The sequence below is a fragment of the Cephus cinctus genome, unplaced genomic scaffold (assembly GCF_000341935.2).
Source record: "Cephus cinctus unplaced genomic scaffold, Ccin1 Ccin1_scaffold0690, whole genome shotgun sequence".
Classification (NCBI taxonomy): Eukaryota; Metazoa; Arthropoda; class Insecta; order Hymenoptera; family Cephidae; genus Cephus; species Cephus cinctus.
The window spans coordinates 29770-52317 of record NW_014333313.1 but is presented as its reverse complement, the minus strand read 5'-3'; the positions used below and the strand labels follow the sequence as shown (position 1 = coordinate 52317).

The following is a 22548-nucleotide window of genomic DNA, read 5'->3' as shown; positions in this document are numbered from 1 at the left end:
CGTACTGTCAAGTCTTACTTCTATCAGCTAGACAACACTGTATTATGTCGTCGTATGTGTAGCAGTAGACAATGGCAATATTGTTAATGCATTTATCAACTTTTTTCTTCAGTGCCATTAATCGGCAATGTCGGGAAATGCTATCTACAATATCTGTAGTTGGTGAAAAAGAGCACGTTATAAATTAATGCTCAATTGGTATTTTGGAGAAAATAATTGAAAGCAAAATAATAATTAAAATAACTACGTTTACACGCACGCGTTTAAAAAAGGATTAACCAATCACATTGGGTTATTCTTTTTAAATCATACACACGATTGGTCAGCGGTCTGAATTCTTAGTCGTACGACTGACTTATGGTGGAGTTGGCAGCGTTGTTTCCGAGCGTGTCCTGCCCGCACTATTTTCGCGTGAATCAATTACAAAAATTTTTAGGTCCACGAAAACAAAAGTTACTTGCGTGTATAACGTTTTTTTAGTGTTAACCACGCTCCAAGAAAGTTTTGTGTGAATCACCATAACGTAAGGGAAAAAATAGAAAATGTGAGTGTTTTTAATATACTTTGGTCTAGTTAATCCAGAAATGCCGACTGCCATAACCTCTTGTATCAAATTGGATATATCAAAAAAACTTTCTTTTAGGTCTTCACTTACAAAACCCAAGTCAGAAATGACACCGGAAGAACTCGCGAAGCGTGAGGAAGAGGAGTTCAATACAGGTCCTCTGTCTGTTCTTACTCAGTCCGTTAAAAATAATACTCAGGTTATAATAAACTGCAGAAACAACAAGAAACTGCTTGGCAGAGTTAAAGCCTTTGATAGACATTGTAATATGGTTTTGGAAAATGTCAGAGAAATGTGGACAGAGCAGCCACGTACTGGCAAAGGAAAAAAGGTTGGTATATATATAGTTTAGTAGAAACACACTACCCGAAGTTAGCAAGCCCCTGTGAGTCTTATGGTAAAACCATGTTCAAGTAGTGTCTTTAGGCTAAATAACCTGATATATATAATTTCTATTATACATTTTAGATTAAAACATGAATTTTATTCTTTCTTTTCCAGACAAATCCAGTAAACAAGGATAGATTCATTAGTAAAATGTTTTTACGTGGAGATTCTGTGATCTTGGTGGTAAGAAATCCATCAGCTACAGCTGTAGGGAAGTAATTTAAGTTCACCTTCATTTTCACTTTCAATAAGACCACTTAAGCATAAGACGAGACTAATTGAAAATAAATTCATTAAAATAAGTCACGACATTTATTATAATTCCATTACAATCTACCCGTTGTATATGCAATATATGATTAATAAATTGTAAGAAATGATTGAAACATGACATTTTATTTGTTTATTATGTGCCTTACAATTAATAGAATCAATCCTTCTCAGCAATGGCAGTTAGGTGTTTGTCAATTTCTTGTTCATTAAGAACTCTGTAAAATCAACACATTTTAATATTAAAATTCTCATAACATTACAATATGTTATGCAAATGATTTATAGATGAAAGATTTACCGAAATTTAGGATTATCCTTGGTAACCACCCCAACTTCAATTTCTGAAGGTTTGAAATCCACAGACAATACAGTTGACAAACATGTAATAGCTAACTGTATAGCTTCATCATGTTCATAGTTCTGCTTCTTCTTAAGTTTCTTCTCAAGATATGAATTGGCTTCGGTTTGCTTAGCACCAACAGAAACAGCTCTGTAGCCACAGTAATAACCTGCTGGATCAGTCTTGTAAACACAAGGACCATTTTCTTTATCATATGCAATGAGCATCATAGAACAACCAAGTGGCCTCATATCTGCATTTTGCGTGTAAACTTGACTAATATCAGCAATACGTCTACATAATGTATCAACAGGTATTTCATAGCCATGTTTGTACTGAAAATTTGCAGCTTCATAACGTGCACGCTGAACTTGTGATTTGCTATCAGCTGTAACAATTAAAATATATATTAATAGTTCCAAAATGATATAAAAGTATTACGTGGCGTTACCAATCATTCCTGTCATGACACATCCAATGTGCTCAGTTAGTTGAAAAACATGGGTCATACTAGTAGCATCCAAAAGTTTATCCTGTAACAAGGTATATAATTTATAGAAAAAAGAACAATAATGATAACATTGATACAAATACTCTTCGAGTACATATAAAAAAATAAATTTTAAATACATAAGTTATACTAACAGGCACTTTTTTCTGTGTGGCAAAAACGGCGGTGTCGACGCCCTTAAGTGCAACAGACGTAAGACCTCCTTGATTGATAGCCTTAAATGCATATTCTATAAAAATAATAGATTAATATATCACAGGATCCTTTCAAAAGTGCAGATCACGCCATGTCATTGGTCGGCGAATAACAAAACAAAGAATAATTCAATACCCCATACTAATGGTATAACTAAAAACTTAATGAAATCTTTTGAATAAATATAAAATAGTTTCTCACAACTTACCGACTTGATAAAGCCGTCCTTCGGGCGAAAAGATAGTAATATGCCTGTCAAAACCAGCGCTACTGCCTCGCGACATGATTGCAAGTGGAGCGTACTGGAGCGAACCACAGAGAACTACACAGAATCAGAGCGACAATCACTAGTGATCTCTAGTTGGCCTGAGCCGATCACAGCGACCACTGCTGGCTGCATGGGAAATAGGCAAAAATTCACTGCCAGTACTACGAGTATCGTTATGTTCTTATTCGACATAAGAAGTCAATGAATATGCAAGAATCATTTCGCTTTGTAATTGCCCTTTTTCATTAGATAGCACGCATAGAACGCATCCCTAAACTTACACTTCATTCAGACAGAATGATTCTCTCAGAGATCTCGGCTCATTTTGGAACACACCTATTGGGATCTGCCGGTTAGGATTTCAGTTTCATATAAACCGTTAAAAATTTTATTATTTTTATGGTCAACCACTTTTTCGAAGTCCGTTTTGATTTTCTTTATTTTCCACAATTTATAAACAATCGATATTTATATTATTTATTAAGTAAAATATGTTTTGACAATAGTGCTATTTGGATATCCTGCTACTGGGAGAACCAGTGACTAGTACGAAACCTATGATGTGCTTTACAGGGGCCCGTCAACGAGTTGCGATAGCGTATGCTACGTGCGTTACGCTGGGTAGCACTATTTCCAAAACGTGGTAGCGTAGCGGGTGGTATCATTATTACGGAGTCCGGTCCAGTGCAGGTCATGTTACATAACAAATTATATATATTCTTTAACCGTACACTTTTAAATAACGGTTATTAAGCTGCCATTCAAGGGTAAATCGTAAAAGGAAGATAAGAACTTTCAAGTTACAGAGTGACGGGAAACGTAGAATATTATTAAAGTTGAAGAAATATATCAGTCAAGTCAGCACAATTGCTCTTTAGAAAGAATTGCAAGTACAATTAAATAAGTGCTTATCACACATTGTGTAATCAGCTCATTAGATTAAACTTTTCGAAACAAAGTATTTCTCGAGAAAATAATGTCTCTGAAAAAAAAGTAAATAAATTGTATAATAATTTATGGAGGTGTTTATTCGAAGGAAAAAGTTAATCGGTAATGATGGAACTTGATACTGCATCGCAAAGTGAAAACGGTGATTCTGACGATGCAACGAATTTCGATGCTACCGGTAAGATTTAAAGTGGTAATTAGATTTTCTAGCAATGAACCGACGCCTTGATTGAGGCTGTTTATTACAGAACATCAACATATTAGATATAATCCTTTAAGCGGCGAATGGGTTTTGGTCTCACCACATCGCATGAAACGCCCCTGGGCTGGCCAAATAGAAGTGAACGACGAAAACGAAATTCCTGATTATGATCCGCATAATCCACTATGTCCTGGAAATGTCAGAGCTAATGGAGAGGTAGTTATTGTTACACTAGCTAAACTCGTCCTACTCGTTCTAAGAGACGTGGCCTTTCCTTAGATTACACCAAATTACAGCAAAACATACTCGTTCGTGAACGACTTTCCCGCGTTGCTAGATACGGTACCTAGTCCGCCAAAATCCGAAGATGAATTATTTCAAATGGATCATGCAAGAGGAACATGTAAAGTTTTGTGTTTCCATCCAAAATCGAATGTTACTATAGCTCTTATGCAGGTCGAGGAAATCAAGGAGGTTATAAAGCAGTAGGCATTGCAAGTGTAATGTATAACAAATAATGGCGAATGTATATTTGTATTTGAAATATTTTATAAGGTGGATACGCGAAATGCTTGAATTGGGAAAGAAGTGGACTTGGGTTCAAATATTTGAAAATCGAGGTGCACTTATGGGCTGCAGCAATCCTCATCCACATTGTCAAATTTGGGCAAGTTCTTATTTACCTAATGAACCTAGGAAAAAGGACAAGTTGCTTTCTGAATTTTACTCACGCCATAACAAGCCATTACTCATTGATTACATGGAAAAGGAAATAACAAAAAAGGTAATGATTTCATTACTGTATCTATACATTGATTATTTGTTTCAATTATTAGGCCAGAAATATTCTAGGAACGTCTTGTTCTTGAAAATAGTGATTGGATTGTGGTAGTACCCTTTTGGGCATTGTGGCCATATGAAACTATGATTTTGCCAAAGAAACAAGTTATTAGAATGCAGGATTTAACAGCAAGTCAACAAGAAAATTTAGCTATTATCATGAAGAGGTTGTGCACTTTGTATGATAATCTATTTCACTGTTCCTTTCCATATACCATGGGTTGGCATGGTAAGCTATATTGCAATTCAAATAGTTACAGATTGCAGTTGAATAAACATGTATTAATTAAAGGTGCTCCAACTGGTGAGATTGGCCTGAGCAAGGACTATAATTATTGGACCTTTCATGGAATTTACTTTCCTCCTTTGTTACGTTCGGCATCAGTGAAGAAGCATATGGTTGGCTATGAACTACTGGCACAAGCACAAAGAGATTTGACCCCTGAACAAGCTGCAGAAAGATTACGCGGTTTACCAAACGTACATTACAAATTCCCTGAGACGAGTTTAGCGCCAGAAAAATAGATGAATTGTTGTGGTTATAGTGCGCCGCAGCTGTATAGTTCTTGCCAAAGTTTATTGTATAAAAATAATTTTTCTTTGTTCCGCAAGATAGTTCACATAATCGGATATAAAAAACGCAAATTGATCTCTCATTCGTGTAATCAGTATATTGGGAAGAGGGGATCAAATTTACGTGACCACGCATGGATACCTCCTTCTATATCTCTTATTTTTACGTTAGGATTATCAAAGTACTTTTGCAAACGTTTCACAGCGTTCTGAGAATCGTTTCCACGGCGACATAAAACAAACACTGTCAAAAAATTGCTCTTTTAGATTTTCAGGAAATTAAATGTAGATACGGTGGAACATAAAGATTACCTTCAACTATGTCGTCTTCTTGTTGTCTTTTGTTTACCTCTGCTTCAATTAATGCTAAACAACCGTCTTTCTCAATTTCTGTGAACGGTACATTGATGGAATTTTTTATTTGACAAATCTCGAATTCTTCGGGAGATCGTACGTCGATTAGAATATGAGGAGTTAGTTGTGAATTATACATTTTATGATAATCCTCGACGGTGACTCTTTCGTCATCTCTCAATATCTTCAAATCAGGATTTTTATCATTTGCTTTGGCGCCACAAAACTGTTCATAATCAATTAATTTATGTATCGTACGATTATTTCCACAAATGGCACAATTTAGGTTTTTTGGACGTAATTTTATGTTTCTAAATGTTGTTTCTGTGCCATCAAAGAGTAACAAACGCCTTGTAAGTACACCAGGCATTTCTAGTATAATCTTCAATGCTTCCAGAGCTTGTAAAAGTCCGATTGTTCCAACAGCTATAAAATAATAGACAAGAAATTATATCACTACGTTTATTTTTAAAAAATGAACAAGGACATAAACTAACACTTACCAGCACCAACAACACCACCATCTCCACAGTTAGTTACTGTATAAGGTGCAGGTGGTGTAGGAAATATACATCTGTAACAAGGCCCTTTATAATTATATACTGTTAACTGTCCCTCAAATTTTAATGCAGAACCAGATACTAAAGGTTTCCCACTGAGCACACAGGCATCATTCAGTAAATATCTTGTAGCCACGTTATCAGTGCAATCCAAGACAATGTCATAATTTTCAATTACTTGTAGAGCATTACTGCTACTCAGCTGAAGCTTGTATGGAATTATTTTAACATTTCTATTCAACCTAGACACATGAAAATTTAGGATTGAATATACTCTGCAAAATACAAATTAGTATTATGTATTATGTTACCAATCTGTGTGTACCGAGTTATAAACTCTGCAGCAGCATCCACTTTAGGTGTACCAATATTATCTTCTGTAAATAACAACTGCCTGTGCAAGTTATTAACTTCTACATCATCATAATCCACAATTCCAATACAACCAACTCCAGCACCAGCTAAATATAATGCAGATGGACAACCAAGTCCACCTGCTCCGACAATGAGGACAGATGAATTTTTTATTTTTACTTGACCTAAAAACAAATATTTTACATAAATCGTTTTCCCAAATCGTAATTGAATAGTTATTTGAATTATGAACTTTTAACCTTTAATATTAATCTCTGGAATAAGAATTTGCCGACTGTATTTACAAACTTCATTATTGCTTAGTCCATAGCTTTGCAGAATTTCTTTTTCTCGACGCAACGCAGCAAGTTTATTTTCCTTCTCATGCAACAGTTTCCGTAACTCAGCGATTTCCTTTACTAATTCTTTCTCCATTATGTTAAATTATGTTTATTTCGGTTGATTTAGCAAGAGCGCGTTATGGGCGCGCCATCTGGACGGAGGAGCCTTGAACCAGTCCCACGTGTGATTGTTCGAACGTATATACATTTTCTTTTACGTGATAATCATGTAATCTGTAATACGACGTATATAGGACATAGGACGTATTTTCCGTATATTCATACGGAAATCTGTTACGCTGCAACAAGAAATTTCAAGGAATTCTATATATTCTAGCAATAATGTGGAAAGTCGTGCGATGACTCACTGTACCGTTTGTCATCATATGCTCTTTATTATTATGCTATTAGTAGTGCTTTGACACTTTCGAAATTTATTCAAAATATAAAATTTAAGCTAAGTCAAAATCTCGCTATTTTCACTGAATTTGAGTTACATAATCGACCCCCAGAATACACACGTTTTAAAGTGCCACCCGGTATAAATCCATGCGTCTCACGGAGCTGCACGGAGCTCACGAATATCACGCGTAATATATCTATATATACTCGATCAATTAAAAACGTGGGTATGCATCGACATATAGTATGGACTATGCTATCCTTACTGCAAATCCTTTAAAAAAGTGATCGTTCAAATAAATAAAGAGGAAATGAGGTGGCATTTAGGGTTTATACTTTCGTACTACAGCTACTGATTAGAAAGAGACAGGACTTGGCCGCCACCATTTGCTATCATTTTCTTTCAGCCGACCATTTTTCCTATGTCCTATGGGTAGTCCATTCTATATATGAGCCGTTCAGTGCACACATCGATTAACTCCATCAAACAAAAAGTTGAGAAATGCGATGAAGTAATGTATATTGTAAATTACTTATTATTCAATGGCCAAAAAAATTGTGCCGTTTAATGGTGCTAATCTTTATTATTCAGGAAAGTTATTATAAATATAAAAAGTTATGACTATACCAAGTGCTTTGCCACTTAAATTTAAGATTTTTCAAAAAGTGGAGTTAATCGATGTGTGCACTGAGCGGCTCATATGTCGATGTGAGTATAGTTCGACGGCGCTCCGCTCAGGTGGCGCGTCGACGCCTAAATCAAATTGGTTACAAGAAAATCGGCCCACTGGCAATCTCCCTACTCATCTCTGCTGACTGTTCCACCGGCTGACTCATATTAGTGCATGATAGTCTACTGAGGAGTGCGGACACGCGCTTTGAAATAATAATTTTGACAGTGCTGTTCGCGCAGATCCGTTCTATTTCTTAGTTTTGATTTTCCACTTGACCATCATCTATCATTTTTCCTTACCGTCTCGTGCCTTCTGATGCTATTATTACGCTTTGGCGTATGCTTGAATATCTCTTATCTGCTCGAGTGTTTCTAGTGTTTCGTTTCGATTGTGCGATCCTCCTTACCCTTTGACAAACTTAATTAATCCGGTTAACTCGGTTGTCACTTCCTCGTGAGGAAGAGTCATGTTACTTGTGCAGTGAAATGGCCTCGAATGCACATAATTACGGAACTATTTGGTGTTTCAGTGTTCAGTGACTTCTCAGGGTCTTTATTATTATTTATTAAACGTGTTATACTCGAGTGATAATTAGCATAAAATGGTAAGTGAAACCGGTATGATATTTAATTTCGAATTAGTCACGCGCTTTGGATGAAATTGTGAGGCTATTCTTCGATCGGTTTAAATATATTTACTGATATCTTATAGTAACAGATGACACTATCTTATTAAGTTTAATCGAATTATAGTATACTATTGTACTTGTGTATTATATCTATTTAACCTTTGTGTTACGTTGATTAACGCAATTAGGACATAACTTACAAAGACGTTTGAAAACTTTACAAGAGTTCCATCTACCGGATACTGGTGGCACGCGAGTGAGAAAAATATGAATTGCATAGAAGCAAAATATAACATTTAGTAATATTTAAGATTACGAGATATTCCAAAAGTAAATATTCTGTTTGGTGTTGGAACAATGGTCATTGTGACGTTCCAACCAAGCACACAGCCATATAAATTCATACGGAAATCTGTTACACTGCAACAAGAAATTTCAAGGAATTCTATATATTCTAGCAATAATGTGGAAAGTCGTGTGATGACTCACTGTACCGTTTGTCGTCATTGAGAAACGGATCTTAACGAGAATTGAATGACGACTACAGCCAATGTCAAATTGACAAAGAATCCTCACTGTACCCGAGCCAACGTTAAGATTTCTCAGGTAGTCGATGATGCGTTTCTCATTTCCAATGCAAATGGTGATCTTACTAACAGTTACTTCCATCGTAGTCAATGTGATTTCTGCTCAGTCTCCATTTTAATTCGACAAATAGGATTACGACTAACAATCCCACACGGAATGAGGCGAAGTTAGCGCAGCTCGCGAACCCGTTTAATCAGGTTCAGTGAGCTAGTTTTCAAAGGGACAGAAAGCAGAGAAACCTGCCGACGTGACGTTTCTCATATGTATCATATGTCTAATTATAGTACGTGCAATTACATATCATACGTCATATACTTAATATGTCGAAATAAAGTAGAATTTCCGCAAAAGGATTTAATTGCAGAATTAAAAACTTCATATGTTACAAAAAGATTCACTTAAATGTTGAATAGTCAATTTTTATAGTGACATTAAGATGATTCCAGTACTAATAAATCATTTGGATGTTTTCCGATAAGAATTCTTCAGCAGTCCTTTAGGAGCAGTACTAACGCTCCTTTATAGCTAATCTATTAGAAACATTATCGACCAAACGTCTCAGTCGGCACGTTCGCGAAGAGGCCTTTGGAAATTTGTCACGGAGTAGGTAGAGAAGAAGGAAAAGTTGTTTATTCCAATGAGTGAAAACACCAACTGTGAACCGGGAATTAAATTACAACTGTCTCTTGAAATAGACTATACCCCAATGAGAGTGTAGAATTCTCTTGGAATACAATGCACTTCCCGGATTCGGTGCTATGCATTCTTAGAAATGCGATGCAGTCGCGAGATGCGTTGCTTGCAGTTTGCGTGTTCGCAGTGAACGAAGCTTCTGGAAAAATGAAACTCCTCTAGATTTTAACCGCTTCCTGCAGTTTACATTCCCATACGTATCTCGAATTAAGGGATCATTAAAGTGCGACGTGTGTTCGTTAGATTTCGCTGTGCTCAGTTGTTTTTGACATCCAATCTGATTATAAGGGAGAACTGCGCAATGTTAAATACACAAGATATACTTTTTTATTTTCCTTTTGTGTTATACGTCTGCGTTAATTCGCAGCTTGGCTTACTGTATACAAAGATAACGAAATTGAACGATAAGATTTTTTTGATACCGATAACTCGAATAAGTCACATGCCCATAATAATTGATAAAAAGAAATCAACTGGCATCATTCCAGAAATTTAGAAGCGTCTTTGATGCTTCAGATTAAATAACTGTTGATTAGTGATAATACACCAATTAGCTAATTGCGTGTTGAACTAATGAATGTCACGAGACTGTTAATCGACACCGTTCGAACGAGTTTCTAACGACCATAAATATTTCAAACACTTTTCACATATTTTTTCTATTTACACAAAAGACGTCACTTTTGTTCTTCGATAAAACTTTATCTGTGCGTTTTTTAAAACCCCGTTTATCCGTTGGCAAAACGGAGCCAGTTGTTACTCTACGTAATATAACTTGAGCAAGAGATAATTCCATGACGAGAAGAGAGAATCGTATTTGCAGCTGGCAGCGGAACTGCGGTTAACGAACAGACAGTTTCATCGTACCGCACCGGAAGTGTGGAACCACGTTTAGCGTTCGATTCTCCGGTCTTGCGCGCGATTTCTCCTCTTTTCTCTCTGCATCTTGCCTCTTTTTCTTTTCTTCTTCAAATCGCTATGTGGTAATCGGAAAAAAGTTTTTGATAGAGGTATCTCTCCCTCCTGCCCCTTTAAAAAAAAAAATTGCGAAATAAAAACATCTCTACTAATTCACGCAATTTTACACTTTGCTGCATTCGCATGAACCAGACATCCGGTAACGCTTGTTGATACACCGAAATTAAATCTCACAAACCGGAAGTCGAGCTGCGAAATAATTATGTACAATAGCAAAAAAAAATTTATACCTGGCATCCATTTGTACACCTATTTTCTTTTACCTGTGTACTATATACACCTTAAATTGAAGATACGTAATTTATAAAACATGATCTTAAGTAATTTTCATTCGAATTCGGATATATGGATCCGACGGAAATAAATGTTATTCGAGTGTATAATACTTGGAGGATGGTCAACCTCTGTATTTAGAAAATGTCGAAGTCAACCGGCTTCTCCGAGGTTCGTGACGCCTTAGAGCGGCACCATAAAATTGTAATTGGATTACCGGCCGTGCCGTCGAGTGACTACGTTAGAATATAATGATAATAGTAGAATAATAGAGCAGAGCAGGGCAGCAGTGTTAATGCTAAATATTATTTAAAAATATTGGGATTGACGAACATTGTTTCTGTAATTTGCAGGTTTATCATTGGCAGAGTCAAAATGTCAAGGTTTCCGGAGTGGACGACATGGTGTTACTACCGAAGGTCACCGAGGAAGCCATTATTGAAAATCTTCGAAAACGATATATGGACGATTACATATTCGTATCCTTTGCTAATAAATCAAATCACGTATCGATTCCCTCATCGAGCTGAAGCTTGATTGGCCTAAATTTGAAACCTGAACCAAAATGCTGATGGATCGTTTATCAAATTTCCTGCCGTACATTAAAGGCAGCCAAGCCCAGTTTTAATGATGGGATATGCTATTATACAGGACATGATATATGTCCTGGATGCTATTATCATGGTTGACTCAAGCCGTCATAACGGAGTTACATTACGCTCTCTACTTTCTATCCTGATTTTTATTTTCTCGATCGAGTCAAAAAAATTAACCTTTCATATATTTTCCTCAACCGTTCTTAAGACATGTATCGGACCTGTTTTGGTATCGATCAATCCTTTCAAGCAGATGTCATATTTCGGTGAAAAAGAAATAGAAATATATCAAGGAGCCGTAAGTTTATAATGCATTTTATTATACGTATTATATTTTATTTATGATAATAGGATTAAATGATAATTTGTTTTACAGGCACCATACGAGAATCCGCCCCATGTCTACGGGCTGGCAGATGAAATGTACAGGAATATGCTGATTGACAGCGAAAGTCAGTGCGTGATCATTAGGTAAATAGAGGGATAGTTGTTTAAGCATATGACGTGGAAATGCTGAGTATCGTTGATTATTAACAGCGGTGAATCCGGAGCTGGGAAGACTGTGGCAGCCAAGTACATAATGTCATATGTGGCGAGAGTGAGTGGCGGTGGGGACAGAGTGCAGAGAGTGAAGGACGTAATTTTGGAATCGAATCCACTGCTGGAAGCTTTTGGAAATGCAAAAACCATGCGGAACAACAACAGCAGTCGATTCGTAAGTGATTAGCCGGATCGTATGAATGCGACGACACAGATTTCATTTTGGTATCTGGAACGTCCTAGAAAGAACAGGTTGACCAAAAGTTCTCTTGGTCGGTTCAATTTGAAACCGGCTGTATAGGTAGAGACTCCTTTTCTTTAACTGGGCCATATAAAACGCGGGTTACGGGAGCCATTTGCATATGACTTGTGTTACGCCATGCATGCCACAATTCTTTAATGGCGGAAACTTTTCTATTTATATAGTGTATCGTACAGCTGTTGCACAATTGACTGATTACTTCGACTGAAGAATTAATTAGGAATATTTTGAGAAATGAATAATCCAACTTTTATTTTTCAGGGAAAGTACGTGGAAATGCAATTTTCATTGGGTGGCCAACCCAGTGGTGGGAAAGTATCGAATTTTCTGCTCGAGAAGTCACGCGTGACGTCACACAATTCTGGCGAGAGAAATTTTCATATATTTTATCAACTCGCCACAGGCGCTAATCAACAAATGAAATGTGAGTGTATAGAAGTTATTGTGATTCGTAATTATTTAAAACAGTTTTAAAATGTCAGATAGTAAGGCGTTATATATATTTTGGATTTTAGCGGATTTCGGATTGACTGATCTCGACTATTATCACTATTTGAGTTATGGCGGAAATCACAAAGTCGATGGAACCAATGATGCACGGGACTTTCAAGAAACCTTGAAAGGTTAATAATAGATCCTTAAGGGAGAGATTTATTATCCACGATGACTGTTTAATGTTATCGTTTGCGTGCTTTTAGCCCTGAGCGTGATGGGTATCGGGGACGCAGAAGTGACAGATATATTGAAGCTAGTAGCAGGGATATTACATATCGGAAACATTCAATTTATGGAAAACGGAAATTACTCCCAGGTCGCTGATGGGCAGTGTGAGTAGTCAGTGGCATATATTCGTGAACCATCTGGCAAAGTCATTTCGTTGTCTCCCTGAAACAGCTATCGTTTAAATCGATAGTTGGATGCGATATCTCGAGATACCTGCGTTCAGAAATACGTGAATATAAATCTTGCTATGTTTCAGTCCTTGAGTTTCCTGCTTACCTTCTTGAGATATCCGCCGAGCAATTATCTCACAAATTGATCTCGAGACAATTTGAATCGAAATGGGGCAGCCAATCAGAGAAACTTGACGTTACTTTAAACGTCGAGCAGTCACTTTACACAAGAGATGCATTAGCCAAGGATGTGTACACCAGGCTCTTTGATTATTTAGTGAAGGTAGGTATTGTTATTTTGAAGAAAGACCTTAAGACAGCTTTACATTTCAAAGTATTCGACACTTAGGTATTACGATACTTTTCACTATAGAATTTCGTAATTTTATTTCTCAGAGAGTAAATGCGGCAATGGAGACCACCGGCAATGAATTCGACATCGGAATCCTGGATATATACGGATTCGAAATTTTTGAAAGAAATGGATTCGAGCAATTTTGTATAAATTTTGTAAATGAGAAGCTCCAGCAAATCTTTATTGAACTTACTCTCAAGGCTGAACAGGTAAGAATATCCACTGTCGATTACAATGCTTGACACAAGCCTTAATCTGCACGATAAGAACTTTGAAAAAAACTATGACTAACTTTCCACGAAAAGAGAAGGCTACGTATCAACTAATTGATTATTGGTATGTCTAATGGTATCTCATAGCGTATACATATGTGTATCCGGAATGTGTAATAGTATCTATGAAGTTGGATTGGAATCCTGGATACCAGTATACATAGTACACACACTGTGCATGGATATCTGCACAATAATTGATTCTCAGGAGTAGTTGGTTACATAATTCAATAATATTCTCCATTTTTAATATCATAGTGCAACATATATTATATATAAATAATTGCATCGGGCTATCGTTACAAGCGCGGGCTGTCTCATCCCCATACATACTTGACAGTCTGAGAATGGTGTTGTCAAAATTTCCTAAATACAAATCACAGCAAAAATTATTATACAGGAAACTACGTTGCCGCGATTGTCGATCAGACGAAGATCAGTCGCTCATTGTGGAAATATCGTTAACGGTATAGTAGAATCTCGTTACCATTCTACAGAATGATGGAACGTGAGTCAGACTGTCGCCTGATTGCGTGTCGCCTCTTAATGAGGTTTAACAGAAAGTCTGATTATAAATGACTCGTTAACGGGTCTATATGCTCAATTCAATATCAATAGACAGGTTACGTGACCTTTTCGAATACTCATAACCTCATTAACGAATGTTAAGTGTAAATAAGACAGATTTTAAAACCGTCCCCGATAACGTAACATTAGGTGTACTCGAGTGACTCATAAACTTTTATCTTTGCTCGTCTCTATGCGAATCATACTGACGCGTTACGTCAGCAATCAAAATGATATCGCCCTTATTTGTCTTATCGACATTACGAGCGGGAATGTTGAATCTTTTCACACTGTTGCGGTTTTCCGTGCGCGCTTTGTACATTGTCCCGTGCCGAGTTAACCAGTCTGCGCATGCGCGCCACGAAACACGAGACACTTCCGTGAATCATCGAAAAGAGATACTGACCGGTTCTCTTGTCAGGCTTCTTTTTCTTCTTTATTTTTCCATTCCTCCTTTTTCTACAAGAATAACGAAACCGCAATCGTTCTCATACGTCTGCGTATCCGTAACCCGGCAGAATGTCAGTTCTGTGGGACATGTACTTCTGCACTGGGGTAGTTTGCGCCATAGCAGCCTGCCGGGGATTTCTGCTAGGTGGCGCTGGAATTTGTTTGGGCAACTCGCTCGACGTTACCATGGAATTTTCCGTGGTCGACGGATCGTCCATATCGCTTAACGAAGAGCCATAGCTCTTGGTATTCGAATCAGGTCGACTCGCTTGATAATTCCTGGCGGTTTGCAGAAAATTCTCACGATCCGTCGTAATGGAGTCGGTGGTCGAGTAGAATTTTTTAGGACGATGATCCTTAATCGGGTATCCCTTGTCCGTCTGTTTCTCGAATGATGACGTCAGTGTCTCGCCAGGATAGTACTGTGCGTTGGATGTAAAATCCTTGTCGACTTTTTCTGTCTTGCCTCTCAGGTTCACGTAGACCTTTGGTCGTCCGCTCTTGAGATAGTAGAGCTTCTCGTCGAGGTCCTGAATCCTCGTGGAGGCCAGAAGGGTCCTCTTGTCCTCGGAGCTTTTAAAGGGCCTAGGACGAAGACGGGGCCGCGTCTCCTTAGGGTCCAGGGTCACGTTGGCGTCGTTCCTTATAATCGCCTGGAGTATGTTATTCAGATTGAACGCATCGACGTCAGCCCCGTGCAGCTCGATCTCCAGGAGTCGATAGTTATCCGTATTTGGCTTCTCGACGTTTGTACTCTGTCCGTGAAGTGCTTTCTCATTGTAGAGCTTCCTGTCGACGATCTTCTCCACGTCCTGGATATGATTCGGCGAGGACGGAGGCCTCGGCAGGACCATCGCCGAGAGGCTCATCTCCAGAGTGGCCAATAATATCCATCCCCTGATGTTCCACGACATCCTGTAAGAAGGACGATTATTAGCGAGAGCTGTAATAATTGTAGAAATCGAAATTTTTTATGAGATATCATATAATTATTAGAAAATTGTTCACTCCGAATCAAGCGTCATGGCATCTAGAGCGAGAAGTATAGGTGGCCTTACGTGCTAACGAAATAACACGTTATTAAAGTCAGTGAAAGTTCGAGTGCACAGGTGTGAGAGAGAGAGAGAGAGAGAGAGAGAGAGAGAGAGAGAGAGAGAGAGAGAGAGAACGGAAGAAAGAAAGAGAATGAGCAAAAGCAGCGGCGCAACAAAACGCTACAATTTCTCTTATTTTCTTACGTAATATGGGACGCGTGTCCGCGCGCTAATCAAAGTCGATAATTAAATACCGATCCGGAATCGTTTTGTCGTCGATTTAACGGATTGGCTCCCCAGTCTTTTTTTTTTTTTTTCTTACGTATAATCTGTAGCTCCTGTCGGCAAATCGATCCTCTGTGGTTCTCCAGGAAATCGGATTCGTTCCTGACATTTGATAGTTAAAGCTGCTTTACGTAATGGGATATCGCGAGGCGACCGGTTTTCGAGGGAGAAAACATTGACCGATTCCCGTACTTTGTACTGATTCGCCAATCGATCAGCCATACTTGTCCTTATACGCGCCTGACGCGTTCTCACGCGGAGTCCGAGCACATTTCACTGATCACCGTTCATCCTAATACATCAGAAATACATTACTGTAGAGAATGATCGATCGGACGAAAAGGTTCGTGCAACAGGTTTTCGTCCTCCCGCTAGAAAATCGGCGTGACTCGGTGATTTCTCGGGATTTGTCCCGTGTACAACGGGAGAGCGAAGGGTCTTGTTTGTCTTTGTTTGCTTTTAAATGGTGAATTTATCAAAAGTTCAATGATTAGTCAGATCTCTGTCGTGGGTGTGGTTGGTCTAGCTCTATGTATAGGTTCTCCGGTGCAACTGGTAAACAGGTTTTCTTAAAGAGTGCAAGTGCATTGGTATCACAGCCGGTGAACGTTTGCGTCTACCTAAGAGCCAGAATCGCGTGCACGTTCATACCTTCTCTTTGGCATGGCCATCGGGCTATTTTATTTTCCCTCTTTATTCCCTGATCATTGATCGGTCCCTTCACTCACGAACTACCGAACTCCCGATTTAACCTAGTGCACGGCACGACTCTCGTTGACTCGACTTTAACGTCACTTGGCCGATTTCAAGAGATCGATCACCGATGACAATCCTGATCCTTCCGTTCGCAGGGGATCGGTGGGTCCATTGGGCAATCGGTTAAGCCTGCTATCTCGAACTCTATCGGTTTCCTCCGGCACGGAGGCACTCGAATAAAAAGACCGGTTGAGGAAATCGGCGAAGTTCACTTTCCTAGACTTCCTTACTTGGTCGGTAATTGCAAGGGAACTTTTCTGTAATTCGCATGATTATCGGTAGAGGGATCGGGCTTGTAGGAAAATGTGGGGAATCGAGTCTAACGACGACGTCTCGAAATTAAAAGAATCGGCAACAGTCACGACGCTTCCTGTTGCCCGACGACGCTTACGACCTCCGTCGATTCCGTAGGAAGCTGGTTTAATTTCCGTGAAAGGTATACAAAAAGGACGAAGAATCTTTGTGGTTGGATTTATAATGAAAATTGTGGTTTCCTAGGATTAGCTCGATTTCGAGGAAAATATTGTAGAGATTGCACTGTTTCGTGATGGGTGGAGGAGATTGGGATTGGTGGACGATCTTCTGGCGTAAATGATACTGATAAATAGAGGGGAGTGATAACCGGAGGTTCCGATGGGATTTACGGGGTGAAGTCATTCGAAGCGAAGGCTACGTATCTGGATTAAAATCTAATTTATAGGTTAGGTTAGTCGTACGTTTCTCGCTGTCCTTTAGTCGATCCTCCCACCAAAATAAATCGATGGATCGTAGAGCATCCGACGAATGGACGTTACTTACGAACCGCCAAATCCTCTCGATCCGATTTCGCACTCAGTTTCTATTATTTTGCCGCCCTCTCAATTGACGATAGGATATACAGCAAATTATTTGCAAATCATTTTAATCGTCTTCGGACAAAGATTCGTGGAATTCAACGAGCTGGTAAGATTCGCATCTGGCGTCTTATGGAATTTTTCAAAATTCCCAAAGAGGAACGACTATCGTCCGCAATCTAGTCTAGAACGAGAATTCAATAACGTCCCACTAGTTTCGCTTTCCGTATCGATAAGCGGCTTGAGAAAGTCATTTTGTCGAACGTGATCGATATTCGATAACCAATAGAAATCTGTCAATAGAACGTTACACATGTACCGTTGAACGTGGCGAACTTCCTCTTTTGTGTCTACTCCGCGTTTTGATTTTGCACGAAATAACGAAGCTGCATGCAAAGACCGAGCCGAGTCTCTTGTATGAAAGTGAGAGTGGTCAAGGCCCAAGTTACAGATCCCTCCTCTGTTACAGATCAGCCTGTGGTTTCACCTCTCTTCTTATCTCACTCTCTCTCATTGTTAGCAGATCGCTCTTCCACGTGTTTGCTCTCTCGCTGATCTTGCGTAATTATTGTATACGTTACTTATAACCAGAATAGGACTGTCTACTGACTATAGAATACGAGGAGTCCCGGTTTCGACCGTGAGTTGGAGTCGTGTACAGCAGCGTACATTTTGCCGAACCGGCAAGGACCACTTGTTCCTTTTACACCGACACACGCGCCGGCCAGTTTGGATCGCTTGATATTAGAATCGATAAGAAGTCACCTATGCAACACGCACGCCCCAGTATCCCGAGGGGACATGTGTCAATATCCCTTTTTTTTCTTCTCGAACTACGTTTCGTGTTATGAAAAAGACAATGTTGTCGCGTATTTAGAGGAAGTATAGTACCGATCAAAAATTATTTTCATTTTTTCACTATTTTAGGCATCAGCTTTTCTATGTACTTTCAGTATACGTACCACAGTTAGTTTGCCTAAGTGCAAAGCCCTTGAGTTATTTTTTCTTAATATCACGAGTTGACAGGTCAGCAGTGCAAGTAGGTGAGCTTTCCATGAGTTCCGTGAGATTTGTAAATCAGTGCGGAAGACATTGCGCAATTTTTAAGTGCGAATCGAGGAAACAGCAATTTCGTAAGTCCGGCAATACGATTGCTTGTGACACTCGGCCGTCAGCCGGTATGCAGCAATATCGGTACGCACGCCTGCACAATAACGCGCACTCGTACTTTTAAGGAGAGTACACAGTGTCTGTGAATAATCTTTATCCGGCATTACCTTAGCCTGCGAAACTTTCGTGGAACGAAAAGCGCGCGAGTAAACAGCAGCCGATCCGAGCGAAAAGCGGGAAATCTGTCGGCCAATACCAACATGAGGATGCTGATGTTCCATTTATTTTTGTATAATCTTATCTTATCTGCTCAAAGATTTTTCTCTTTTTCTAAGTAACTACCGCAACCAGCGTCTCTACGTACCTCTTCTTCAAAGATTCCATCCCGTTGTCATTCACGCTGCTATTTTCACCGTACTTCCGTTTCCAGGACCAGATTGACAATTTTCAATTGACACACCAATTCCGTTCGTACTTTGCCTCCTTCCTTTAAATCCATATGCGCCTTCGCGTTAATCCATGCAATTTTACCGCGACGCACGTTTCCCTCTTGTCATCGAGCGAACAGCTCCCTCGCGATATTCACGAAATACGTAATTCAGGTGAGATATAGAAATTCAAAGTTAACAGCGATTGCACCAAGTAAGCGGCAGTGCGTAAAGGCAGAAGGAGCCTACGACCGAAAGCTCTCGTGTGTGCAGCACAGCAGCTGCCGAATGAGTGAAGGTAGCGTAATGCCAAAGTCAAGTAGTAGTGGTGGGTATCTCTTTCTTTCTCTCTCTCCTTGCCTCTCCCTGCCTCTCCCTCCCACCACCGACTCTCTGGCCGACCATAAGCGTGCGCTCCGATCGCGATCCCTCTCTTAAGGATTTTTCTTCTAATTGCTCAATTTTTTATCTACCCTTCATCGCTGATTTTTATACCTTCCTTTTTTTTTTATTACTCAGTTTATTATCCTTGACATAACGAAACTCCACGTATTGCGTATCAGACGGAACCTGCGTGAGGATCCTTCGGGAGAAGATCCTTCGATGAACAATGCACTTCCGCTTTAGGTTATAAGAACGTGCATTGGGTCCAATGACGAATATCCAAGCTGCTGCTCTGAAATTATTATTTGGCTGAATATAATTTATTTAAATTTTTCTCTGTCTTATTACTTACAATTGATCTCGTCGTTCTGCCGGCATGCGATAACTGGGACGCATGCATGTACTACGTATATAGCATGTAGTAGAAATATGAATGATTTGCATTGATGTCACGTAAGAACGTAACGTGCGTTATTAAAGGACGTTACTTCACGAAGAAAGTGATAGCAGCGTAGGATACGCGATGGACTTTCTAAACGCTCCATATATTCTCCATCAAGTTGGACAACCTTTAACAAATAATTATCTCTTTCGTTACAGTCCAGTTTCCTTTCTTGTTTCTTTTTCATTTTTTTTTTTTCTTTTAATTATCTTCTCCTCGTCCTTTATCTCGCCGTTATAAAGTCTGTTTCTGTAGATCCGATAGGCCAGGGAAGAAAAATTTCTCTTTCCGACAAAGAATTGGGAAAGTTGCCGTCCTGCCTTTTTGCCATTGGAATCCTGTCCGACTAAAGAAATCCTCAAATTTGCCGTGACTTCGTTAAAGCACGTGACGTCATATTTTTTAAAAATAATTTTTATATCAAACCACGCGTTACGGTTTCCCTCGTCCACGTGACCTGGAGGTGCGAGAACGTCGCTTCCTTAGGCGGCTATTCTCTTACTTGCTGGCACAGTTATTATGCGGGCTGCAGCTTAATTGTCGCAAGTACACATCCGTCTCACTGAACTTTACGGGGACTACTGGTATGGTCGCGTGAAGAAAATATATATATATATATAATAAAAACGGTAAACTTGAGCATGCCTGGCGCAAGTCTGAAATAATTGTCGTCTCCGACCAGTCTGTCGACTCGTCACTCGAGCAAACTCATTCCCGAGGAAAGCTTTTCATTGGGCGTTTTGATTGCTCGTCGAATGGAATGCTATAGCCACTCTGTATCTTTATGCGTGGACGATTGATATTCAAAACGCTTCTCTATTTTCCCTTTGACAATTAGCTATACGTGAGTCACGTTTTTGCACGGAACGTGCCCTTACGTCTTGTTGCGCATGCGCGTCTTCTATTTGGTCGGAGCTCAAATTTCTATTGACAATACATTACCTTGTCAGCATATCTATATGTATATATCTCGTACCATACTTTTCAAGGTATGCCGACGAAGTAGGGTGTCAAGATTTCCTCACGAGTGCCTGAGAGAATGGAATTCCCATCTATTAAAAAGGAAGTGAAAATTTCTAAAAGGAAGACAAAAAGTATGATAAAAATATGAAAAATTCTTCGTAACAGAAATCGCATCGCACGCATTTCTCTGCACGATAAAAGAATTGCATTCGCCTCCATGCTATCTGATTTCGTTCCCAGAAAATAATCGGGCTAGCAACAATCGGGCACCGATGGACTACGGTGTTTACGCGGTGACTCCGCCTGTATGCCGTTTTGTTAATGGATTCGCTCATCCGTTAAATCAGCTGGGACGTTCAATGCTTTTAGGAATCATGCATGCGAACTCATACCGGAATTCCGGAAATGAACTGCGGTCTCGATTAAATCTTTCGAAAATTTCCGTTAATTGTCTTGTTATCTGCAAGCGAGTACGTATATATATATATATATACATATATATTATATACGTCATTTGTGGTTTCTGCTTCTGCTGTGGATTTCTAGACGACGATTTGTTACAGCAAAGTGGTAGTAAACAGGAGGCAGTATCGCGATAGCGTAGCAGGGCACTTGAGTGCCAGTAAAATGGCGTAGAGGTAATGCCTCGAAGTAGATAATGGAGCAGATTTGTCTGAGGCAAATTCTTAATCTCTGGACGAAATTTTGCTTTCGAAAATTTATGAGAATTTCATCGTAAACGATCGGCAATTAGTAAGAGCGAAGTGTAACAAGTAATGAACCTTAGGAATTATTATTCTGAAAAAAGAATGATCCGAGGAACGATCGGTACAGCGTATATATATATATATATATATATATATATTTACGAAGTGGCGTAGGAATTGGAGCAAGTAGAAAGAACAGAACTACGAATAGAATAGTTAGACGGGTGGCTTTGAATGGCTTCCGGTACAAGTAGACAGTTACGCAGAGTCGCGGGAACGAAGTACAAAGTGGATAAAAAAAGGATGGAATAACTAGTTAAACTTCATCCGGCCGAGTCACCATTAACCTAGAATATTTTCTTATCTCTAAATCTTCGGTCGACGGAATTGCGAGACAACGTTTGTCTCCTTCTCTTCCCATACATAAATTTCCTACGGTCTGTCCTCTATACTCTAATTGCCCCGCGTGCAACTTGGAGTCTGTCTCTCACTCTGCTTCTTTCTTTGTATCTTGTGTTGTCGGGTACCTTAGGCGTCATTTAAATTTACGTATATTCGGAGCAACGGCGGCTCAGCCCGTTGGCCGTGCAGTTAATTGTCCCAAGATAACGGGTTCGCGTTAGGCGAGCATAAACGAAGACTCGTTAGAGCGTGGCAGTGGTCGCCTTGGACGAAGCTGCGGAAATTTCACTCGGGTAGGAGGGCGCGGGGGGGGAGGGGGGGG

General features: G+C 39.3%; 6 protein-coding genes across 9 annotated transcripts in view; 3 read left to right on the top strand and 3 right to left on the bottom strand.

The window, feature by feature from the left end:
* Window positions 1-334: 334 nt before the first annotated feature.
* LOC107269848 (probable small nuclear ribonucleoprotein Sm D2) lies at window positions 335-1289 on the top strand. The gene is made up of 3 exons (XM_015744179.2): window positions 335-544; window positions 644-896; window positions 1067-1289. Coding segments are annotated over exons 1-3 (360 nt in total). The 5' UTR covers window positions 335-542; the 3' UTR covers window positions 1172-1289.
* Window positions 1242-2639, bottom strand: LOC107269846 (proteasome subunit alpha type-6). Its single transcript, XM_025087275.1, has 5 exons — window positions 2480-2639; window positions 2211-2305; window positions 2017-2098; window positions 1524-1953; window positions 1242-1440 (listed from the first exon to the last, which is right to left on the bottom strand). The coding sequence occupies exons 1-5, from the start codon at window positions 2553-2555 to the stop codon at window positions 1383-1385; spliced, it is 741 nt and encodes a 246-aa protein (XP_024943043.1). The 5' UTR covers window positions 2556-2639; the 3' UTR covers window positions 1242-1382.
* A 137-nt stretch (window positions 2640-2776) lies between these two features.
* On the top strand, window positions 2777-5423 carry LOC107269847 (probable galactose-1-phosphate uridylyltransferase). 3 transcript variants are annotated; one of them, XM_015744177.2, is made up of 6 exons: window positions 2777-3665; window positions 3736-3905; window positions 3969-4174; window positions 4245-4473; window positions 4542-4758; window positions 4822-5423. In XM_015744177.2, the coding sequence occupies exons 1-6, from the start codon at window positions 3593-3595 to the stop codon at window positions 5052-5054; spliced, it is 1128 nt and encodes a 375-aa protein (XP_015599663.1). In that variant the 5' UTR covers window positions 2777-3592; the 3' UTR covers window positions 5055-5423. The 3 variants fall into 3 exon arrangements, with proteins under 3 accessions (XP_015599663.1, XP_015599662.1, XP_015599664.1); XM_015744176.2 differs by having other exon boundaries at window positions 4542-5423; XM_015744178.2 differs by lacking the exon at window positions 2777-3665 and having other exon boundaries at window positions 3766-3905; window positions 3986-4174; window positions 4542-5423.
* LOC112494662 (adenylyltransferase and sulfurtransferase MOCS3) lies at window positions 5088-6871 on the bottom strand. The gene is made up of 5 exons (XM_025087274.1): window positions 6631-6871; window positions 6342-6555; window positions 5960-6258; window positions 5415-5882; window positions 5088-5346 (listed from the first exon to the last, which is right to left on the bottom strand). The coding sequence occupies exons 1-5, from the start codon at window positions 6803-6805 to the stop codon at window positions 5195-5197; spliced, it is 1308 nt and encodes a 435-aa protein (XP_024943042.1). The 5' UTR covers window positions 6806-6871; the 3' UTR covers window positions 5088-5194.
* A 1067-nt stretch (window positions 6872-7938) lies between these two features.
* Window positions 7939-22548, top strand: part of LOC107269817 (unconventional myosin-Ie) — a 21345-nt gene continuing 6735 nt past the window's right edge. Inside the window, exons 1-10 of one of the 2 annotated variants that reach the window (XM_015744084.2) lie at window positions 7939-8391; window positions 11301-11426; window positions 11752-11841; window positions 11920-12014; window positions 12081-12258; window positions 12607-12769; window positions 12861-12968; window positions 13044-13172; window positions 13325-13521; window positions 13635-13802. In XM_015744084.2, coding sequence (XP_015599570.1) covers window positions 8389-8391; window positions 11301-11426; window positions 11752-11841; window positions 11920-12014; window positions 12081-12258; window positions 12607-12769; window positions 12861-12968; window positions 13044-13172; window positions 13325-13521; window positions 13635-13802 — 1257 coding nt within the window. In that variant the 5' untranslated portion in view covers window positions 7939-8388. Of the gene's footprint in view, window positions 8392-8934; window positions 9022-11300; window positions 11427-11751; window positions 11842-11919; window positions 12015-12080; window positions 12259-12606; window positions 12770-12860; window positions 12969-13043; window positions 13173-13324; window positions 13522-13634; window positions 13803-22548 lie in introns of those variants that run through there. The other variant, XM_015744083.1, reaches the window with a different exon arrangement.
* Window positions 15676-22548, bottom strand: part of LOC107269818 (EH domain-binding protein 1) — a 25199-nt gene continuing 18326 nt past the window's right edge. Inside the window, exon 18 of the mRNA XM_025087235.1 lies at window positions 15676-15797. The gene's annotated coding sequence lies outside the window, so the exon portion shown is untranslated. The remainder of the gene's footprint in view (window positions 15798-22548) is intronic.